Raw genomic sequence first — 22,413 nt, 5'->3', positions numbered from 1 at the left:
ATTTATGCAGAGTTCTTGTCATTCTGTCTATAACCATGCATGAGCAAAGAGACAAGAAACAAATTGAATTCAGAGGTGATTGTTTTTTAACCCTAATGTACCAGAAAAATACAATTAAAGGACACATATATGGAGACTTATCTAGAAGTACTAGCTGTACCATTTGAATGACTTGAAATTCATTAAACCCAATTTTACCAAAAGGCGGCAGATCTTTGACCGGAACTTTCTTCCGGGATGGGTAAAGTGCCACGGCGGGGACCTGGAGGGCCTGGTTTCCTTTGGCCAGCTGCCCCCTCTGCTGACTGGCAGCCCGAGACACGACTGGGGACGTGTCCGGCCGTTTCCCACCAGCATTCTTCGGCACTGAGTACGGTGAGGGAGAAACATGTATGTTAAATGGATCAAACCTACAAGCACCAATAAACAGCTGGTAACGCTGGCACTGACCAGTGTGAAACTCTATGGGTGGTTCAGCAATTTCTACTCCTTGCCAATTAGTCTTAAAGGGAGACTTACAACATCATGTTGTGTACAAAGCTGTGCCACAAAACTCACGCGTACTGATGGAGGGCTCACACTGCAGCGACAGCGTCTGCAGACTCTCCTCGTTCGTCTCCAGGCTGAGGTTGGACAAGTACTGTTTGACCTTTCTGGCCATCTGGGCGTCCTCGTAAAGCTTTTTGGCGTTCAGGAAGGAGCTGCGACGCACCCGCTTCTTGTGGCCCCCTGTCTGCGTGACGTCGAGCACCGTCGCGTTGGCACTACCCTGGCTTAGAGACCTGGGATGTACACAAAGGCGCCCACAGAGACAAGCGACACGCGAGGACATAAAAGTGTTGGCACACACAGAGATAAGGACACACAAAAACAGAGAAGAGAGCAGAGAAAGACTTAATTAAGATGTTGCTTTAAACTTTAAGTGTGAATGTATAGGTGCTACTGGGCCTGGGATTTTTATTTTAAAAAAAAGGACATGCAGAGAGCAGCTTTAGCTGCTCCTCTCAACGCCATTACATTCCAGACATTCCAGGCAGCAGGGGGAAGGGGGTGAGTAAGGGTGAGTGATGGTTATAGCCAGGGAAGTAGAAAGCAGGGGTGTTCCGCTAGTGTAACACGGTCATAGTTTACATTTCTGTGGCTTGAGTCAGAGCCGGTTGTAGTCGTAGTAAAAGTTCTTCTTTTGGGCGCGTGGCTTCAGTGTTAGACATTTAAGTGACATCAACCTTGTTACAAGACAAGTCTCTAAACACTGCGTTCACCAAAAGATGAAACTTCTCATGATTATGTTTTCCAATTACAACCAAGGTCTCCCTATGGCAACAAATTATGTCATAATTACACAATACAGGACGCTATAACTAAAAGACACTTTTCCATAATTATATGGAAAAGTTTAATTATCATAAACCAAATCATAATCATGGGAAACAGGAAATGAATGTGTCCTTTTTTTCCCGCTTTAAGGCAAATGTTCCCATCAAATGTACAGTTGGTACATTAGTTTTCCTCATTTGACCACAAGAATGTAAATCATGATTAGTATCCAGAAATATCCACGATATCTGGGCTATTTACAGGTTTGAAAGACAGATAAAAACCTCAGAGACAAGTGAAATCATTCTGAAACTAAAGCTGCATGCATATCGTTAGACAAAACGACGTGAGAAAAGGCCACATCTGCTATGCAAGGCTGGATCCAATCATCCAAGACTGGTATGTTTATGTAAGATTCTATAAAATGAAAAATAGTCCAACCTAGTTATAGCATAAGTGACCTTTTATATATATACATATATATATATATATATATATATATATATATATAAATAAAAAAAGAGATCAAATTAATTAGGCTTAGACAATATTAGTGGGAGGTTTAAACTGGAAACAAAGTAGAAAAGATGCACACACATATCGGCAGAATAAAGGGCAGTGGTGCAGGGGATGCAAAGGGTTGCAGGGTCACCAGACTTACCCTAAACTTCTCCATTTCTTCTTCCTAGAGGGCGAGTGCCATGAACAGAGAAGCATGGGGGGAAAGGGTGGACGAGTAGAGAGAGAGAGAGAGAGAAAGAGACAAAGCTTAGGACAGGAGAGACCACCAAGACCACCGGAGAGAAGCAATTTCACCCACATGAAAGTCAGTGGAGAGGAAATTAAAAAAATGGTGACACTCCACTAGGAAGAGACATCATTAGACAAAGACACACTTTCACAGGAGCACTGTGCACATCCTATGCCAACAATGTGTATGAGGAAACAGTTGCCAGGAGAAAAACAGTTGCCAGAGGGAACAGCTGCTTGAAAGAAAAGCGTGATGCAGAAATCTTGATTGGATCTACGTGAACCGGCTAACCCCACAGAGTCTGGTTAGTCAAAGGTGTACGGACTGCTCCTACAGGGATCTGGCTTTGGCTTCTTTTGTTTCCTCACCTGGTCCGGAACATGAGAGCTGGGTCCATATTCACTGACGCCATGCGACCGACGTGGCGAATTTCTTTGGCAATCATCCTCAGTTTCTCAAAGTTGACCAGGCCGTCCACTTTAGAGTCATTGCCTGAGATGAGGAATATGAGAATGATGCAGTTAAATACTTAGTTATTATAATAGATGGATGGCAATGTGTATATTTATTTATTTATTGTTTTATTTTTTTTTTTATTTCATTTTATTTTTTCTCTTCTTTCCTTTTATCTTTTCTATCTCTGTTATTGAAATGATGGCAAAATGTACAGTATAACTTGTGTTTCTGTTGAAAACCAATAGAAATTTGTTAAAAAAAACAACTTAGTTATTATATGTTATAATGGGAAATCCCTTTGTAATACAATACTTGCAGTCATAAAACAACAGAAACTCCCTTCACTACCTGTTAATTGTGTATAACTATGGTGTTACATCTTCACATGGTATTGCATAATTGTTATAAACAAATATGCAATAACAGTAGGACGCCTTAAAAAAACTGATGGCACAAGCTAATCAGTTTCTAAATGGTCAGCTACCTTCGTGTAGGAAGGTGAGGTCCTTCTTGATGACGGGGAACAGAGGGATAATTGGTGGCTGGAGGTTTTGATTGTTGAGGACGTTCCTGTACTTGGCCATATTTCTGGAAGGGTCGAAGAGGTCCTGCAGGTCCCCGAACAGCTTCTCGTACTTGCTCGGCAGCTTCTCCCACGTTCCCCTCAGTCTGGAGACTGGAGCCAAGTTCAGACCGCTGTAGGAAAGAGCGACAACTTCATTTAGATGCTACAGCTAAAACACGACGGAGCAAACGCCCATGTCTTATTCGTCCTTCTCACCTGATGATGGCAAACATGGAGCTGAAGTTCTTGCACTCGCGGCAGTGCAGGGCGATCTTGATGAAGTGCTTGACCGTCTTCATGCGTTTGAGCTGGTTGGGCTCGCGCGTCACCTCCGTGGCCACCCAGAACGTCTCGTGATTGATGGCCTCCTCGAAGCGCTTCAGACTGGCCGAGCCCGTCTTTGAGCGGAGCTTGAACAGGTCGTCGATGTATTCAGTGGGTTCGATGGCGCAGAAGAGTTCAAAAGCCCGCATGGAGAGCTGCGTGGCCACCTCCACCGTACTGAGCTGCAACAGGGAGATCTGGCCTTCTCGGAGGAGGTCCTGGGCGTCCTCGTCTGAACATAGCGTCTCCGTCTCCATGTTGCTCTTTAGGTAGTATCTGATGATGGAAATCGACAAAAACACACCTTTTTAAATCAGAAAACACCTTTTGTATATGGAGATATCAGCATTTTATGCTTAATACACCTTCTGCTTCTTTGGATATCTTGGACAAGGCAATTTGAAACCATCATCTTGGTTTATTCAACCATAAGACAATCAATTCTGACATTTTTGTGGATTATGGTGATTGGTTAACACTCGTATGGTTATTACTACATTCCTATATTGTAATTTAACCAATATTTAGCCAGTGGGGACTAAAAAGAATGAAAGAATAATAGTTAAACAAGAGTCCTGGCTAACTGATTAATGTAAGGATGACAACAGAGGGAGAGGAAATGGTGCAGGGCAGCACATTAAACTTTAGAGGACATTACCTTCCGCTCAGCTGAATTCTGTCAGCCAGTTTGGAGAGCTGGTCTGGTAGTCGCCTCTGCTTGATGACGCCCTCTGGCGTGACAGACACCTCACACAGTGAATAAGCCTCTGGCGCCGCAGTCAGGGCGAACTCCCTGATGGCCTGGGCGACCACCTCCTTAGCCGTCGTGTCCTTCCCGATCATGATGTACCGAGACTGCTGGTCAGCCTTGAAGACCCTCAGCACCTGGTCAGACATGTCTGTGGACAACACGTGGCGCTTTAACGAATCACCTTCAATTTAATATAACTGTCACGTAATCTAAGAGCAGAGCAAACCATGGATTTGAAAGCCAGTAAAAGCCTTTTTACCAAAACCCACCAAACCTTTGATCACTCAATTGATCAGAAACACACCCAAATCTCAAATCTCCATGACAAAAATCAAAAATCATCTCAAAGCGCCCACAGAGAAGGGAAATGTCAGATGTCAGTGCATTGCCGTTAGCGGTTAGCGTTCGCAGGCAGATATTATGCTGATTATAAGATTATATTACATCTGCAGACGAGAGTAGTAATCTTAATATTAATGTATTCAAATAGAGGCTGACCACCACGGGGGAAAAGAAACATACTCACTTGGTACGACTGGAACTGAAAGAACATAAATAACATGTGATGGACAAGTGTTAATGAGGATCCAGTTAAAAATAGAGGTTGTGCTATACTGTTGGTAGTCAAAACTACGCACAAGTCATTTTAATGGGTGTTTAATTGAAATGATTCTCCAGAAGCATAAATGTAACATTTGCTATTTCAAAAATATTGATATTTATACCATCTGAAATAAAATTGGACATCCAAAGGTTCCATTTGACCGCAGTAACCTTAACCCTCAAGGTCTGTGTCTTCATTGTTTGTGTTAACCCTAACCATGACCCTTTGTTTTAATAAAAATTGGTGATGCATTTTATTTACTCGTTAGTGACAGCAAACATGAGTGTTGTACAGTCATTAGTGTTGTACCTGGCTGGTTGTTGAAGTCAAGGATGCGATGGTGAGACTGCAGGAGGTCTGGGTTCGACGATGAGAGGTTCCCGCTGACGGGCAGAGCTGGTGGGATCTGTTTGGACTGTTTCATGCCCACAATGCTGTCGTCCTGTGATTGGCCCACGCAAACGTCACTATGGAAACCAGAGAGAGATGGTGAGACAGCAGTTCTGACAACAAAAGGCAGAGGGCGATGTTTGAGCTGGCAAGAACTGGGAGGTGTGGACTAATTTAGCTACAGAGAACATATTCCCCATGAAATGTATTCACACCTGATTCTGGTTTACTGATCCAGTGACAGGCTCACAGTTGGTTCAGTGAAAGAAAGATAAAAACAGACCAGGATACATGTGAATGGGTGTTATTACTTGTATGGTTTAGGAGGCAGGATGCTGGTGATCGTCTTGTCGAAGATCTTCTTCAGCTTGTTGCGTCCTCCCACCGAGTTGGACTTGGCTTTCTTGCTGACCTTCTCCAGGCCCATCACCTGCTCCACGTCCACCGCCAGGTCAGGGATGGAGTAGCGGCTGGCCTTCTTGATGTCGCCAATCTTTGGAAGGTGAGGCGCTCCGTTCTTTCGGTCGTGCTCCTCCTCGCCGTCCAGGTCGTGGTCGTGGTCAGGCTTCAAAAGGAGTTCTTTGAACACTAAAAAGAAGGAGGAAACAGACAAATGTGAGGTTTCACTTTGAGCTCAGGTTTATTATTGTGACATATAAGCAAATTTGATCACAAAATCTTACCTAAAAGGTTTGTTTTCACAGTTATTGACAAGTGGGTGTTGTTCTTCAGAATCTCATTGGCTTTGCTGAGCTGGACATTCTCAAAGTTCTGCCCATTGACCTCTAAGATCTGTGAAAGAAAGAGAGGAAATCCATCGGATTAATGCTGCAAACTACCTATTGCATAGTTATAAACTAAAAACCTTATAAAAAATAATTAAAAAATAACTGAGGTGAAGAAAGAAAGACTCCTCTACATTATACTTTACCATGACATTGGAAAAAAATGCTTCTTAAAATAGAGGAACTGACCTCTGAACTATATTCTTCCCAGTAAACAAAGGCAGGTAATAAACTGTCAAATGCATGTGTGTTTTATAATTTGACATTGAGTCCAACATACGGTTTTGACATTAACACGGAACACGTCGCCCATCAAATTGTCTCGTTCCTTGTCACAACAGCTTGCCCTCTGTCCTGGAGCCGGATATTTGCATTTAAACACAATCTGCCAAGCAGGCACTGCCACTTCCTCTTTAGTAAGAGAGGAAGTCACCTTTGACGGGGGATGTAAGTACAGGCCGCTCTCTGATTTTCTTCTGCCGGTTAAAGATGGAGCAACACGACAAAATGTCTGTTTTGGGATTTTACTCCGCAGGGACTAATGCTAATGACACACTGACAAAACGACTTCTTTTTATGCTCTAAAAATACTTAAATAATGAGAGCAAATGAAGCAAAAAGAAGCCACAAGTCCAGAGAGGGTATAATAAAGCTTCCAAGGGCTTCTCTGCTTCCTTTTGGGGAAACAGCTGCAGGGGATGTTTGGAGTCAGAAAGGCTTAACTTGCATCCAGACACTCTCGAGATGGTTTTAAGGATTAAGGGACTTTGCTTAAAGCCCTGAAGACTGCAGAGTGTGAAAATTGTTGAGTTTAAATTGCAAAGAGAAAAGCCAAGACAGTGTTCTCTGCTACTGGCATGTTCAATATCGGACTTAGAACACAAATTAAAAAGAGCTTTTAATGCCAGTTTCACAACCAAAATGAATTTGGATGGAAAAAAAGGATTATTTTTCCTTCAATTTCCTGTGACAGGAATGATTTGTTCTCACAAGTGAAGCCTTCAGAAAGACAAAATGCTTCTGAGGCTGCTAAACATGGGACCATTTGGGGGTTTATATTTTTGCCTACACCTCAAAAAGAAATCCAAATGTTCAAAACAGTGGAAGCAGTAGTTATGTATGCTGTCTTCACACTATCTAACGAAAACAATACCAAACAATGTTATGGAGGAAGTGTCAACCTTGGAAATATCTTACCTGATCTCCACGCTTAAGGCCGACTTCCGCTGCTTTGCTCCCAGGCTCCACGGCATCGATAAAGATGCGGAAACCTTTCTCCTGACCTCCGAGCAGGCTGAACGCCAGCGGAGAGTCTCTGGACGGCTTGGTCAGTGTCACCAGCCGCGGCTTGGCTTTAGCAGCACACGCAATATTTAACAGTCTAAGATGCCCACACATTTTCTGGAATAAAAAACAAAAAACAAACACAAATCAATGTGAGAAAAGTCACTTAAAATGAACCAAATCTATTTTTGCATGTTTAGAAGAATTCAGTAGGTGCACTCACATTAACACTTACTTCTTTCTCCAGATTGTTCTCAAACTCCTCCAGAAAGTGAGTCATAGCAGGGTCACCCTCAAAGTCGTTAAAGTGATTATTTACCCACAGCAAGACTACCCGTGTAACCTGGAGCAATCACATGATCAATGTACATTTTACTTTACATACATTTCCAAGGGGATATTGTGATTCAAATGTTATTTAGTGCAGTATAAAGTTGACATCTCGCATCAGCCCTTCTGGGTTTACCTTGTCCCTGAGACTGGGGTCGTGGAACCACTCCAGCAGCTTCTTGCCCACGACCATGGGGCTGGAGAGGAAGGTCCTGTAGGTCAAGAGGAAGTCCTCTATGTATGTGGGGTCCACCACTGAGTGCTCCTCCACTAGGTGCATGGTGAGACGCTCCGATGTGCCCTGGCATTAAACATGGATTATCGTTAATTGCAACATATTTTTTTAGCTGAAAAATTCAAAATAATTTTTGCATTTAATCTTCATTTGACTGAATGCACGTTTGTCACCTTGATGACGATGTGTCCTTTCCTGGTGCCAGTGCGGTCCAGTTCACGGTGCTCCTTCACCATCACAATTTCACCTTCCTCCTCCACCTTCTGCATGTTCTTCTCCACCTGGTTGAGGATGCAGCAGTAGTCCTGCTGGGCTATGCACACAAACTGTACAAGAAAAAATAAATCAATCATTTTTTCAATAATTCAGTAATTAACAGTCTTGATTCGTTTGTGTCGTCACTTGATTAGAGATTAGCTAATCCTACATGAAGGAACCAACTGGCACACAGTAATGAAGGGTCTTAGAAAATAATTTAAACTGAGAGCAGCTAAGTAATATTAAATTCTGCCTGGCAACTAAACTACTATCCTCAGTGATGAATTATGAAACGGGGGCTTCCACAGACAAAGAAACAAAGAAGCCAGAAGAGCTCAGCTTGTGGTGTCCGTGTCTTTACACTTCATCACCAATAATCCCATGATTCACACACAAAAACATAATCTCGCTCTGTGAGCCGGTCCAATATCTATCAGAACGGTTGCTTCTCACATTTAAAGACACGTTTGAGAGCCAACACCTGCTGGCTGTTGTAACTGGCACCAGTAGGCAGGCCACAGTGGGAATAGCCATGATATGATGTCAGGCTTTGTGCTACGCTCTCCACACCGACACGCAGAGGAAATTGACCTGTTAACCCCAGAGAGGGATGTGTGTGTGTGTGTGTGTGTGTGTCAACAGCCCTGGGTGAGAACATCATAATCCTACCTGGCAGTCATCCACCTTGGTCTTCATCACACCCTTCATGTATTCCTTTTCCATGGTTGGAGACACCCCAAAGCTGTTCCCCATGCACAGGATCTCAGTCCGGTTGTCCGGGTACGTCACTTCCACCGAACCATTCAGAATCACCGACCAGGAGTCCAACTACCAAACAGACACATACAAAAGAATTACAACAATGACGGCACAGTTCAAGTGAGTAATATTCCCCACAGCTGTCATTTCTTAATGAGTCAAAGTTATTAAATCAAAACAAACCCTGTGAAGTAACTACCCGACAGATGGCTCCTTACTTTCCTCATTTGAATACAACAATAGCAAGGGCATAATTAAAGTCTCAATCAAATCCCTGCTAAACTAATACATTAATATACACTACAAATACCATAGTATATGCATGAATAATCAGGTTTACAGCTTTAAATTGACAGCAATAACATACTCAATGAACCTCATATTCTCTATGACTGGACATTCACTGAGGTGGTCGAGCCTTGGAGGCATGTCTTGCTCTTTATTGTTTGAGTACTTTGTAGCAACACAATTGAATCATCTCCATTGAAAATTCTTTGGCCGGAGAGAAAGAGAATAAGTGAAGCCTGCTTTTGTTGCCTCAGGGATCTAAGAGAGGCCTGGTGATAAAGAGATGTCTGCCATTCAGGTTTAATAGAGCAGAAAAAAACATCAAATGGAGAGAGAAAGAGACACACTCACACACACACACACAGGCCTATATAAATACAATTAAAACACAAGATAAGGCCACAGGACCGAGCTCATGAGTGGATAAATATAGAAGACTACACACCTCCTCTCCATCATTCAGAACGATGGTGCCGGCGCGTTCCACCACAGCAAAAACCATGACGGCGCAGAGTTCCCTCCTCACTGACATGGTCATGTTTGCAAACGCCGGCAGTTGATGCATGAACTCCAGTAATTGCTCTGTGTGAGGGACAGAGGAGAGACAGCGGAGGGAGGGAGGGAGGAAAAGAGGGGGAGGTTTGAGAAAAAAAAAAGAGCAAACAGCGTCTTGACACCCAGAGGAGAAAAAAAAAAAAAGAAAAAAAAGAGGACATGCAGTGCTTTTGGCACGTCTGCACTGCTCTCGCTTCCAGCCAAGCAAGGCACGAGCTGGAGGCTGAGCGTCAGAATGGATCACCGACACAATGAATAGCCGACAGAGGAATCATTATCTGGAGAACATGGAGCTAAATATCAATCCTATTGATATAAACCTTCAAAGCCGGGCGAGAATAATTGCTCACACATCAGTCTGTGGCCTCTGTGTGATTTCACCGGAGACACCGGACCTCAACAGGAATCACGCTGTGATCCGTCAGCCGCGACAAAGTGTGATCACATTGTCTTATGTGTCCAAAGGTATTTAACAGTGAAAATGGCTCCATGTTGCTGCTTTTGTTATAAGTTTCCCACTTGTTCTGGGAAATCCATAAATCTATAAAGCAGTGAGCAGACATTATGAATAAAAAAGCATTGATATTTGTACACACTGAAATTGCAGCGTAACGTTCCAGTGGCTCGTGTATTTAATCCCGACATCATCGTCTACCACCAATTTCCATATTCGCTGGCCGGCAGCGGCAACAGTCTGACGTTAAGTCTGACCTGTGCTTGGCAAACCAACAGCATCATGTGTGAAGCCGTGGAAGCACTGAAAGTTTAATGTGCTGGGAGAGGTGAGTCGAGAGGATGTGCCAGAGTGACCTAGAAAAGCCTGCCGGCAGAAGGAGGGGTGTACAGCATCGGGGGGGGGGGGGGGTTGGGGGGCGGCAATCCTTCTCACTCTCTATTGTCTGTGTGTACTTATTTATTTTTTCTAAACACTCGTATCATTATCGCTGGAGTCGAGTTATAGCTTTGAGGGATATGATAGTGGAGGTCTGATAAAGCTTATGTGATAAACTAGAGCAGTTCAGACTTGACGATGTAAATTTACTGTGACCGATTTAATAATGAAGGGTGTGGTTTTTATGGAGAACTGACTTCATTTTGAACTGGGACGCGTACTGTCCCACTTGATTCCAACATCTTAAAATCTCACACTGAGCTTTGAGTTCATATTTTTACTCTAGATGCAAACACAAGTGCTGTCTCAGTTTGTTTTGCGACGTGTGAAACACACAAGACAAAAGAAGAGACAATCAAACGCTGTGGTTGCCGGGCACTCACCGATGTCATCATCGGTTCTGTCCATCGGGTCCTTCTCCAGGCAATCTCGCACAATGTCCCGGCTCATGAGGGGATCCGACGCTCGCTCGATGTCCTCTTCATCGTCGTCCTCCTCAGAGTCGACGGCGGTCTCCGGGAGGCCACTCAGGTCCATGTCACCCGGTTCGTTCTCTGTGGCCTAAAAAAAAAAGAAGAAAGTATAATCAATTATTGATTATGAACACAGGGAGGGGGGGGAGGGTTCATTGTCCCAGTCCGACATCGACAGCTGCCCCGGACTCAGACGATCACCACGTACTGTACACTGTCAGTGATGTAAACGCAGGTACATCAGCAGCACAATTAAGATGCAGCACAGCAAATACACACAGCTGAGATTATTTTCCATTCCAAGCATAAGCGGTGACACACAACACCCTCTGCTGCAAAGATCTGATCCACGTCCATACACTGATCAGGAGGAATTTAGTACAGTATAGGGGAAAAAGAACACTCATCAACACCTCACAGTAAACAGTCTGCTATGCATAGCCGCGAGCTCATTAACCACCAGCTTCCCCGTTTCCTGTTCCCCTCAGTAAACTTCACCGCCTGCCTCGCAGCCAGATCCTGCTCTTTGAAAGCACAAGATGAAACATGTGTGAAACCATGGAAAATGAACTAAGATGAGGGGCGAAAGTAATGCAATTACTCCCGCCTCCTGAGCGATACTAACGGAGTCCTCCTGCGATCATCAAAGGAAAATATTTCCATAAATGACAAGAGGGGCCACGGTGCCACGGTGCCTGGTCCAAGCTCCCTGGATCACAACACGAACAAACCAAAGCAGAGGGAATAAAAACAAACATCAGCCACACTGCAGCACTGAACCCTCTCACCTCAGCGCTGGGCTCAACCGCACGCTTCTCAACAGGAAAAGAAGAAAAGGTCGCCTTAGCAAAGCGTCCACAAAATCCAAGAGCCACACGCATCTTCACCTCCCAGACGGTTCTGCCTGCTTTTAATTTTTCAAACCTCCCCGCACCAGCGCCAAGTCACAGTAAAACCGCTGTCATTTCTCCGCAAATGCCATGTGCACAAGACTCATTAATGATTCAGGCCAGTGTCTCAGTGGCTTCACCAGGGCGTCACACCCTGGTGGGAGGGGCCAGGACAGCGTCTGCACGGATGATGTGGGTGTATGCGTGTCGTGGCCTTTTGACTGGGGAGCAGTAAACAATGGAAACAGCAGCTGCAAATCTGTTGTAAAGCTGAAATAGCAAAACATATATATATATATATATATATATATATATATATATATAGAGAGAGAGAGAGAGAGAGAGAGACAAACGAACGAGGAATTGCAACAACCGTCTCTGTATATTCTGGAATTTTAATTCCATCTGTAAATCTGACCCATCCTAGACAGGTTCACCTTGTTGTATCCGCAAACAAAGAGCAGACATAAAACGGTAAAAAAATTCATGCTGTATTCCTTTACAGAAACCACAAAGACTTCAATGGACACAACTTTGTAAAAAGTCTGTGAGAAAAACACGCTGCATTTAAACAAAGGTTCTCCGTACGCCTCTGCATGGGCTCATTTTCATGTCATGTATCAAAAAAAATCAATAAATATGCTGTAAGCATTAAGAGACAGTAAGCAAGTCAGGTGTTGTTAATATTTCATCAGGGCTATTCTTGGGATCAATGCTTTCAAAGTCCTACTGAAGGACCAATTTCATGATTTATTCAGATAGAAAACATTGTGATGTGACGGTGACGTGGCTCTCTTCACGTCATTGAGGCCTCAGCGCTCTTTCAAATATCTGCTGCTCGTAACTCCTCACATGTGCAAAAACAAAATCTACACAGTGATTTAGAAACATAATACTGGTCTTCTTTCAACAACTGGTCGCCTGTGATAAGAACCGAGCCTCCCACGAACAAAAAACACCCCCAGTGAGAAGCACAAACATCGCTGGTAATCTGCTACACTTAATTCTGGAACCTGCAGGGGGAAACTTAAGCTTAACGATTAAAAAACAATGTTGCACAAAACAAACATGAGACGTCATGCTGTATTCTCAAGGTACCTGGAGTACAAGTGGTTCACAATTAGCTGTCAATTCAGGCGAGGTGCAGTAGTTGCTGTAAGTGGTTTTCAGATTAATCTAAGGGGTCAGGAGGTGACGTAAACAAGACGAGAGCAGAAAAACCCAATTTTGGAACCTTTGGATCGAATATTGTTTAATGAAATGTCAGAAATGATGAAAAATGTTTTAATGATTTCTTCTTCTTTTTTTTTTATATGGGGCAAAGAAACCAGAAACTACTCACATTAAGAAGGAAAATAGAGTTTTCCAGAGCTGAAATTGCTTGTTTTTCAACACCAAACAGTCCAAACTCCTCAAAAGTGACACCAGCACTTCAAACCAGCAAATATGACGCTCTGAAAATGACTCAAATGGCGGCTTGATTATCAGAAAAGCTCGATTGCTCTAAATTGGATGAAATGCAAAAAGCACAGCGAGAAACCTCGAGGAAAATAAAGCCGATCGCACCGAAGTAAATCAGCACATTTACTGAGCGGAGACATTTTATCACCTGTTACAAGAGAAGAAGATTAAAAGACAACAAGAAGGAACGTGTTTGAAGAAAAAGGAGGAGAGAGAAGGATAAATAAAGGAGATTTTGGGAAAGTGATGACATTATTGGCCGGTTGCCTCAACTTTAGAGGACTTTCTCCAAGGTTAAGACCTGGTTTCAGGGTTGCTGTTAGAATTAGGTTTATGTTAAGGGTTAGGCACTAAGCTGTGATGGTTCAGTTAGGGTGTGGGGGCAAGGGAATGCATCATCAATGAGTAACCTCATTAGCAATGCTGTAAAACTGTGTGAGAGAGAGAGAGATGCAGAGATCGAGATATCAAGAGACTGCCAGAGAGCTGATAGCAGATGGCTCTAAGACCAGGATCACAGACTGGGGGACAGCAGAAGTCTGTTCAACCTGCCCCAGCCAGCAACATCATGGCCACACACACACACACACACATAACTCTACACTACAGCTCACTCACCCCTGCTCCACACACACACACAATACAGCTGCATTCAAACAGGTCAACGCCACCAAGACTATGAACACAAACCAGGATGAGGTTCTGGCTGATGCCCCTGAGCAGAGTCACATGCACACATTTGACAAACAAACATGCTCACATAAATAGGCACACAGCAGGTGACGGCATTCCAGCCAATGGTGTGTGTGTGTGTGTGTGCGTTAAGAGGATTAGTCGCAAGGTTCAGGGCACAAACACAGTCACGAGAATGTGTGTGTGTGTATGTGAGCTCAATTGTGTTTTATTTACCACTGGGGACCAGTTTCTTTCATTCATTCTTTAGTCAGATTTATTTTCAACACAATTATGTATTAGACTACTGTAATGAGACTTCACATGTGCTCCCACAGGTAGATATCGTGTCATTTCACCAAGGAGAGTTTTGACCATAGGAACGGCACGAGCCGGGCTCAGTTTAAAAACCTCAGATCGGGTTGGAAACACTTAAAACAAGTCCGTTTATGCTGTAAAAAGGTCGCATACATGTAGAGGACAAAGACAAATGCGAGTAGAAGAGAAGCGAGAGTTGTGTTTATATACTTTTTGGTATGTGAAGTAGTTCCCTGGTGCACTTGGAAAAGGAAGGAGTGAGCAGAGTCCTTCCTTACCATTAGATGTCACTAATATTTATACACTTGACAATTAAGCCAAGTAAAATAATAATAATTTATAAGAAATCGCCAGAGCCAAGGAACGCTGAATGGCTGCTAGTGTGGTGTCTCATGCAATTCAAGGCTGGAAAATGCATTAAAACATTCTTTTTTTTAAACGTTTAAAATTGTAAATAAACTCTGTAACCACACACGACCATCGCTGAGAGAGTTTTAATAACGTCGTCTACTAGCCAGTTGGGAAACTACAGCAGCTACACAGCTATCCAGAGGGGGGAGGGGGGGTCCAGTCTCGGGGTCCAGCACCGAGGTTGGCAGGCCTTACCTGGTAAATGTCTGACAGGCTGCTGCTTCCAGAGTCGCTGGTGATACTACATCCTGAGTGGCTGGAGGAGACGTGGGTCACCTGTGGGTGCAAGCCGTCGGCCAGGTGAAGTCTGCTGAAGTCGGCGGGGAGCTGCACATACACACACACACACACACAGATGGTCAGTTATCCGTCAGTCCAACACTCACACTGATGTTTGGAAACACACCTAGCAGCATGATGTTGTTCACTTTGTCTGGATTCCGTGGCCTGTTTAATTTCCACTGAGCATTTGATTGACTGTATGAATATGTTTAACAGTTAACACGGAGAAGAGTTTTTGAAAACAGGGATTAGTTTTAGCCTTTAATTCCAATTGTTGGGTTTATCCAATATTATCAGAAGGAAAATATTAATTAGTCCCACAGTGAGAGCTCAGCTTAACACATAATCTATTATAAAAGCAAAGGGAAAAGGCAGAGATGACAAGCTGTTAATTAAACAATCCAGATTTGCTGAAGGTGTCAAAAGTAACGATCAAGTTTCACACACACTAAGGGTATGAAAACAGTATCCTCTTCTTCGCCCTCCGTCTATATGTCAGGTTAAGAGTGCATGTGTTAAAAAGGGGAGGACCTTTAAAAGGTCTATGACAATCAAATGAACTGCCGTGAGTCGTTGGTACATCGGTGTTTAGCTACCGTGTGCTTCAGAATGCAAAAACATAAGCTGCATACGCTGAGGAAATACCTCAATTACAGCTCACGACTGGGATAATCAAAAATGAACACCAGGCAGTAATGGAAGGGGAACCCCTCAGTGTAATTCACACTGCACTGCACTGTAAATCACCACTGTAATTAGCCACATTTTGAGCCAACCCACTTTCTTATGGAAATGAAGGTGGAATAATTAAGTATAGCAGAAAGCCACTTGTGAAATCTTAGGCATTTTATTAAAATGACTTGTTTTGAAGAACATGCTGTAGTTGAAAAACAATTAGTTACCATACTATGCCTTAAAATTTAACTTTTTAAACTTCAAAGTGTGTGTGTAATATAGTATATACTGTAGTATTTGCATGGAATGTTTCCATTTGACGATGGCAGAGATGATGAGTTTGATCATGCTGCGTAAACTGGTTCACAGGGTCTATAAACGTGAATATTTAATGGCTAAATGTTTTATTTACCAATATATATGTGATACTCAGCAGGGCGACCACTCTGAACCACTTTCAACTTCACTTCTAGCTGTGGCAGCACATCAATATTCCATTTTTTTACACCTAAAGGTCTAATGTGGCTGCTTTAACTAAGTTGCTTCATTTGTCATGCTGTCGGATGTCGCAGCTAAATCATCTCGACGGTGAGTTTACACATTTTTATACTTGCTGTGTAATCTCAGATAGGGACGGTAAATAACATTTGGGATTTAATTTATGTCCAGGTGATTTATAATTTTCCCTCTGGAAAGGAAAAATACTTTTGACGGAGCTTTGATAAACGACGGTGAATAAAGGTCGGGGGTGGGGGGGATACTTTCCTCCTATGAATCCTGAAGTGCTATAGCTGTGGTATTGGACAGATTGTGCTGTCACTAACCAGGATTTTCCGCTCTTTACGTCTGAAGTTTAAGTTGAAATGGTCTCTGAAGTGTGGAAGTCTGGGTGACGGTTGCATCCGTCTAGAAACCGCACTGAAAACAACCGCTCCACCTCAGGTCATTATGGAAATCAGTCTCTGCAGCTGAAAGAGTGAAATGAAGTCTCACTCGCGTGACAAATGGAAACACACTAGATAGAAACCATGTACATATTTTGAAGGTTCCTTTTACATGTTAATGAGTTTGAACCGTTGTCTGCTGTTGAGCGCACTTTAATCAAATGTACATCATCACATACTCTGAAGCGCTCATCTGCATTGTGGCTTAATTTAAATTTTAAGAGTAAAAGAGAGTTGAGAGTTCCGCTGCCAACATTTAACTAGTTTTGACTAAACGTCCTCTCAATATTAATGATGCACACAATAAAGAAAATTGAGAGCTAAACTTTGTCTGTGAGAAGGTGAGATAAGAACGGCGAGGAGAGACTGAGCGGCAGACAGTGCGGCTCCTGTGGCACTGAAGTGTGATGTGATTATACTGTGTCAAAGATCGCCATCATGTTTAATTATCTGGCTGGCTGCACTAACCAAAATGGTCGACCAGAGGGTCCAGTCAGTCACTAACCTCCCTCAGGCGACTATTTTCCCATCCCCTCATCTGGGTTGACTTCACTCTCGCTGCCTCCAGCTGAGCAATGTTATTGTTACCAGCTGGACTATATTGCGCTAGCGTGATAAATCGCCTTTGTATTTAAGTGGAGCCTTGACACATTGATGACTTTTGCACCAAATTTGATCGCGGTTCAGTCTCATCGCGCTCGCGTCACAGAGCCACAGAAGACAAGTTACACGCAGTGTGTTGGAGATTCTCATCAGTCTGTTGTCAGGGTAACATGAGCCAACTTAGGGACAAGAGTGTGGTATAGTTAGAAAATGAAGTTAAAAATAATGCTGAAGCATGAAAGTCTACTCATCTACTGTGTTTTGCAAATAATTAATTAATTTGGTGGTGTTCATGTGCACACACATGCTGTTTGCATCAGAGCTGAAGTGCCAGGTAAACACTACACAAACTAAAGTGTATAGTATAGAATAGACCAGGGTTTATCGTCGTTGCAATATGCACAAAGTACAGTGCAAAGGGATGAGGTTTCGCAGAATCTATTTGCAGAACGCTGCTGCTGCTGCTTCCGAATGCGTGGCCATGTCAACAAGAACAATGAAAGAGAAGCTCTGAACGCCTGAGAGGGAACTGTATTGCATGACACTTTCAGGTTACACACACCTTTGCATTTAAAACTTTAAAATCTACTTGTGTGGACAGGCAAAACTTTAAGGGTGCAACCTATTGTACTGTTATGATTTGGTTCATTATGAAACTACGCCTGGTCAAATTAGATTATGGCGGGCTGCGAGTCTAGAGAATTAACAGTCATTTGTAGCAAAGGGTCGTCTTTAAGAAGCTTCTAGTACCTTACCACACACCGTCAGGAAATTATTTAGCCTTTAAAAAAATACGTAATCATGACCCACTTAATTTTGGGTCAAGAATTGTTAACCTCTTCATAACACTTTGGTTCTCTAATCAATAAGAGGGAGTGCACTGGGGGTAAATGAATTGAATATTCTCAGTATTGAGTACAAGACCAGTCATGTGGAGCTTTGTCGATACAGCCTTCCAGCCAGGCACCGGAGTGGTCCATATGTCAATAATAATATCCCAACTGGTTTCCATAACCAGCGAGAGGAGGAACCACCTCCTCCCAACAGAACCCCACCCGCCTGGAGAGAGGGAGGACAGGAAAGAGGGATAAAGGGAGAGGATAATAAACACTTAATCCTTTCTCTCCACTCATTTAGGTCATCTGTCTGTTGGTCAATAAGCCAGGGTCCATTCAGTCTATAAGCATGTGGTCCATTGACTTCGTCGGCCCAATGGCATGCAAGAGATTGGGCCAAGATGGATGCCAGTACAACAATAACGACACACACTCATTAAGCTTTTCCCACCAGCGGCACAGCGACATGGCAACACATGCACTGTGCACTGTTGATGTCTATTCTAAAATGATCTAGTCTAAAATGATGTATAATTCTGATTCTAATACGCTCAACATCCATCACGGCGAGTCCCCCTACCTTATGAAGTCCTCCCTTTACTCCTGTGCTCCAGAATTCACTGTTCTCTCGCAAACAAACGAGGTGAGCTCTGCAGAACCGCGAGCCAAAAAACATGTACGATCAGCTGTCACGGGAAGATTAAGCATCGCTCTAATACTAGAGCAGCAACATTCACTTCTGCCTACATGTGAGCAGATGTGGCGCTCCTTAAATTACACTGTAGACCTAATGACCTAGATTGCTGGGTGGAAGCCCTGGCTGACTTTCAATCTCTTTACTGCCTTTCTATGCCCCGGGTGAATCTGTGCTACTACCCTGGCTGTCCAGAGCTGTGAATGGCCAAGCTCAGAAATGCAACTCCGTGTAAAATGCACTGCATTAAACAATCTTTAAAAAGAACCCAACTTTCTGGAACTCAAACACCTGGTTTAGTAAGTTTGTCTGCTTGTTAAAGAGACAACAAACACATCCCACAGTTTTATCCCGACCACAGGGGGCAGCTCCCCGTTTTCCAGAGCCTCAGGATTCAAAAGATTTAAATCTTTTAGGTGTGGCGTCTGATTAAATGGGTCTGATATTCTCTCCGGGATTTCCTCGTCTTAGCTGCAGCCTCGCCAGCCGACAGACGGGAAGGAGACGACGATCTATAACGAGAAATTAGCCCACGAGATGCCAATTATTGTTTAAAGGTATTCCATTGGAAAGGCTACACATCAATAAATCTTCATGAAGTATGTTTGTTTGCACTGTGTCTACATTGCTGACAGATTATAAGACATAAATGTGACAAAAGTTATGGAAAACAGGTCACAAAGTGTCAATTCCCTGACTGTAATTTCAATACTATTTATTACCCCAGCACAGCGAGGCTATGGCATGTATGTGGACCTAAATTCCAACAACTGTTCAAAGATAAGGAGATGGCATTCATGGCCAGGCCTATAAAACCCTGATAAATCAACATGGATTGTGCCGTGATGGTGTGAGTTATTTGCTCTGTAGCCGTAAAAGATAAAATGCAGCAATAAGAATGTAAATCACAGATCTCCAAAGGAAAAAAAAAAGCAATACGGGAATTAAACATCAGGCTATAAAAGCCAGTGGCCATAAGGTTACTATCGTGATGTCATTACTGAAATGGGATCTAGTGGCTGTTATTGACTCTACCCATGGTGGGTTTCCTGCTGGCTAAATGAATATTTACCCAAGTCTCCATTTATATGCTAAAACATTAGAAAACAAACAATGGGAAACAAACAGGGATGGAAAAAAAGAAGACAGTGAAGGAGGTCATATTAAATCTGAGGACATGTAATCAACATAATGCAGTTCAATAAAAAATAAATCTCAGAAAGCAAAAATAAAACTTGGGAGAATGGGATTTTACTTGAGTAATAAAGCTGATTTCTTTGCACTGAAAGACTCACAACTTTAAACTGAGATTGTCAAACTCGTGTTTTTCAGTGTTTGATGTAACCGCTGTCTTATCTGCTGGTTTAGTTCAGCTCGATCTGCATCGGTGTTGAACTTCATGACTCATTATACTGTGCTACTTAAAGGTAAATGAGCTGTTTTTCTTATCTTGGAAAAGCAATTACTGTTAAGTTACTGTTATATTGCTGGAAAAACCAATCAAATGAATACTGAACGATGACATTTAATGAATTGTGGGATTACGCAAATGGCACGGCACAACTTGAAATCCTAAAATTATAAAAGTTTAGCTGAAAATGTCTTTTAAATGCTACCATACAGATAGGCACATAGTCTAAAGCTACATGCACACTGTATAAGCATGTTAAAAGTATTGTGTATGATAGTTTTGAAAAGTTAGTTTACATGACATTAAAAAAAATATATGTTAATCTGACTAAAATGGGATGCATAAAATACACGTTAAGTTGTGTTGTTTTCTAAGAGAAATATTACTAAATCTAATTTCTCAAAGCTGGACTAACACATCCAGATGATGTGAGACTTTGACACGGGAAATACAAGTTTGTGCCAATTCACAGAAGAAGAACACAACAGTGAGAAGTCGTAGTCGAGGACGGTTACAGTCTTTAGGCATGCTAACAACTAGCTGCCAGTTCAAGCTGTTTGGGTCTGTGATGTAATAAGTCAACCTTAATCCACCTATTGCTTATAGGAAGTTATACATTATGGAGCTAATTGGTTCTTAATGTCATTTATAAAAGCCGTATTAAAGGAAAACTTGGCCGATTTGCATTTAGCTTTGTATTACTAGAATAGGGGTAGTATTTTTGAAAGTTTACCCCGAGTCGAGAAATATCTTCACTCTTTTTTTGTTACGTGCCCACCAGTGACACTTGGACCGAGGCTTGAAACTATAACGCTAATTCTGCACTTTTTAGACCCACTCGTAGGGGGACGGGACCTTATTCCCAGCATGTAAACAGTGTCCGCCATCTTTGCTAACAGTTACGCTAACAGGGCCAAGTGTCACTGGTGGGCACGTTACAAAGAAAAGAAAGCATTTCTCAACAAAGGTTGGGAAGCACAACTTTTCAAAAATACTACCCCTATTCTAGTAATACAAAGCTTAATGCAAGTTGAAGTATTCCTTTAAGGGAAACTGCTTTGTTCTGATCCATCAGTGTCATTTACAAGACTGCGGGCGTGCCCGTGCACGCCTGAGCGTGCGCGTACGCGTGTGTGTGGTCCCGGGGCGCGTGAGTGATGCCAGCGGCGCTGACAACCGATCAATCCGGTTTCTTTTTACTGTTCAAGTGCGGATGAGCTCAGGCCCTCAGGAAGGTCTGCTGAGGCCGCGCCGGCTGCTTCCAGCACCACGGACAGCGCCACCAGCGAGTACAGCTGGCTCGAGACTCGTCTCAGCTGATCGTCATCGTGAAAACAGGAAATATCAACTGTGTTCTTCCATACATATCGATTTTTATTCTGCCTCTGCTTAAAATAACTCACCCTGCATAAATCACCGCTGCTGCATTTGAGCTGGAGCAGCTCATCCCAGAGGCTAAAAGGTGGGACGAGTCTCACTGCTCACATGACATCACCTCTCCCATTAAACCACCACCATCATCATCATCATCTTATCTCTTACACACTGATTTCAACCTTTAAATCTCCCTCAATACGAATGACACCTCTGCTCTGCACACGCGGCGTGTTTAATTTCACGCGCACCGTCTCGTGGACCTGTACGATCAAATATTGTCACCTCAGTGCGTCGTAAAACATAATGAGGGCACAGACGACTACGGTCGTTAAACTCACACCTGCACCACTGTACGTGCGCGCGCGCGTGTGTGTGTGTGTGTCCGTGTGTGTGTGTGTGTGTGTGATTGGCAACATTGTGACATGGCACTTTTATAGGTCTCACATACGCTCCTAATAAAATAAATCCAGACAGGGCCCTGCACGTATAAATATGAGATAAATAGATCATTTAAATAATAATAAAAAAATCTACGCGTGCGCGTGCGAAGTGACAGCGAGCACATGGCGGCCGTTTCTAGTACAACACACTGACACACATCTGAGGCTCGACAGCGCAATAATAATCAGCCCCGTTCTTCCGTGTTTTCCTCCTGTCTCGCCCTTGGGTCCTGCATGCGCCGCGTTCATTCATTCATTCAGTCATTCATTCATCGCGTGCAGACTCGGATGGAAATCCGATGCACATCCATTATAAGGCCGGTAATCATATCTACAGGGTCATAAATGAGGTGGAGGGAGGGGGGGGCGGAAGAGGACATAC

The 22,413-nt window shown here is 43.1% G+C and overlaps 1 protein-coding gene across 13 annotated transcripts in view; it reads right to left on the bottom strand.

The window, feature by feature from the left end:
• rapgef2b (Rap guanine nucleotide exchange factor 2b) overlaps positions 1 to 22,413 on the bottom strand; it is a 96,193-nt gene that overhangs the window by 7,104 nt on the left and 66,676 nt on the right. For 7 of the 13 annotated variants that reach the window (XM_058649163.1, XM_058649164.1, XM_058649172.1 and 4 more), the window contains 19 exons: positions 14,965 to 15,096; positions 10,928 to 11,105; positions 9,543 to 9,679; positions 8,720 to 8,878; positions 7,966 to 8,118; positions 7,694 to 7,858; positions 7,451 to 7,570; positions 7,141 to 7,344; positions 5,842 to 5,950; positions 5,470 to 5,746; positions 5,078 to 5,235; positions 4,691 to 4,705; positions 4,072 to 4,312; positions 3,306 to 3,689; positions 3,009 to 3,220; positions 2,437 to 2,560; positions 1,979 to 2,002; positions 559 to 782; positions 199 to 366 (listed from right to left, as the gene is read on the bottom strand). In XM_058649163.1, coding sequence (XP_058505146.1) covers positions 199 to 366; positions 559 to 782; positions 1,979 to 2,002; positions 2,437 to 2,560; positions 3,009 to 3,220; positions 3,306 to 3,689; positions 4,072 to 4,312; positions 4,691 to 4,705; positions 5,078 to 5,235; positions 5,470 to 5,746; positions 5,842 to 5,950; positions 7,141 to 7,344; positions 7,451 to 7,570; positions 7,694 to 7,858; positions 7,966 to 8,118; positions 8,720 to 8,878; positions 9,543 to 9,679; positions 10,928 to 11,105; positions 14,965 to 15,096 — 3,184 coding nt within the window. The remainder of the gene's footprint in view (positions 1 to 198; positions 367 to 558; positions 783 to 1,978; positions 2,003 to 2,436; positions 2,561 to 3,008; positions 3,221 to 3,305; positions 3,690 to 4,071; positions 4,313 to 4,690; positions 4,706 to 5,077; positions 5,236 to 5,469; positions 5,747 to 5,841; positions 5,951 to 7,140; positions 7,345 to 7,450; positions 7,571 to 7,693; positions 7,859 to 7,965; positions 8,119 to 8,719; positions 8,879 to 9,542; positions 9,680 to 10,927; positions 11,106 to 14,964; positions 15,097 to 22,413) is intronic. The other 6 variants (XM_058649171.1, XM_058649177.1, XM_058649166.1 and 3 more) reach the window with 5 other exon arrangements.

The sequence above is a fragment of the Solea solea genome, chromosome 14 (assembly GCF_958295425.1).
Source record: "Solea solea chromosome 14, fSolSol10.1, whole genome shotgun sequence".
NCBI lineage: Eukaryota > Metazoa > Chordata > Actinopteri > Pleuronectiformes > Soleidae > Solea > Solea solea.
The sequence above is the reverse complement of the archived record's forward strand: the minus strand, read 5'-3'. Positions and strand labels throughout refer to the sequence as shown.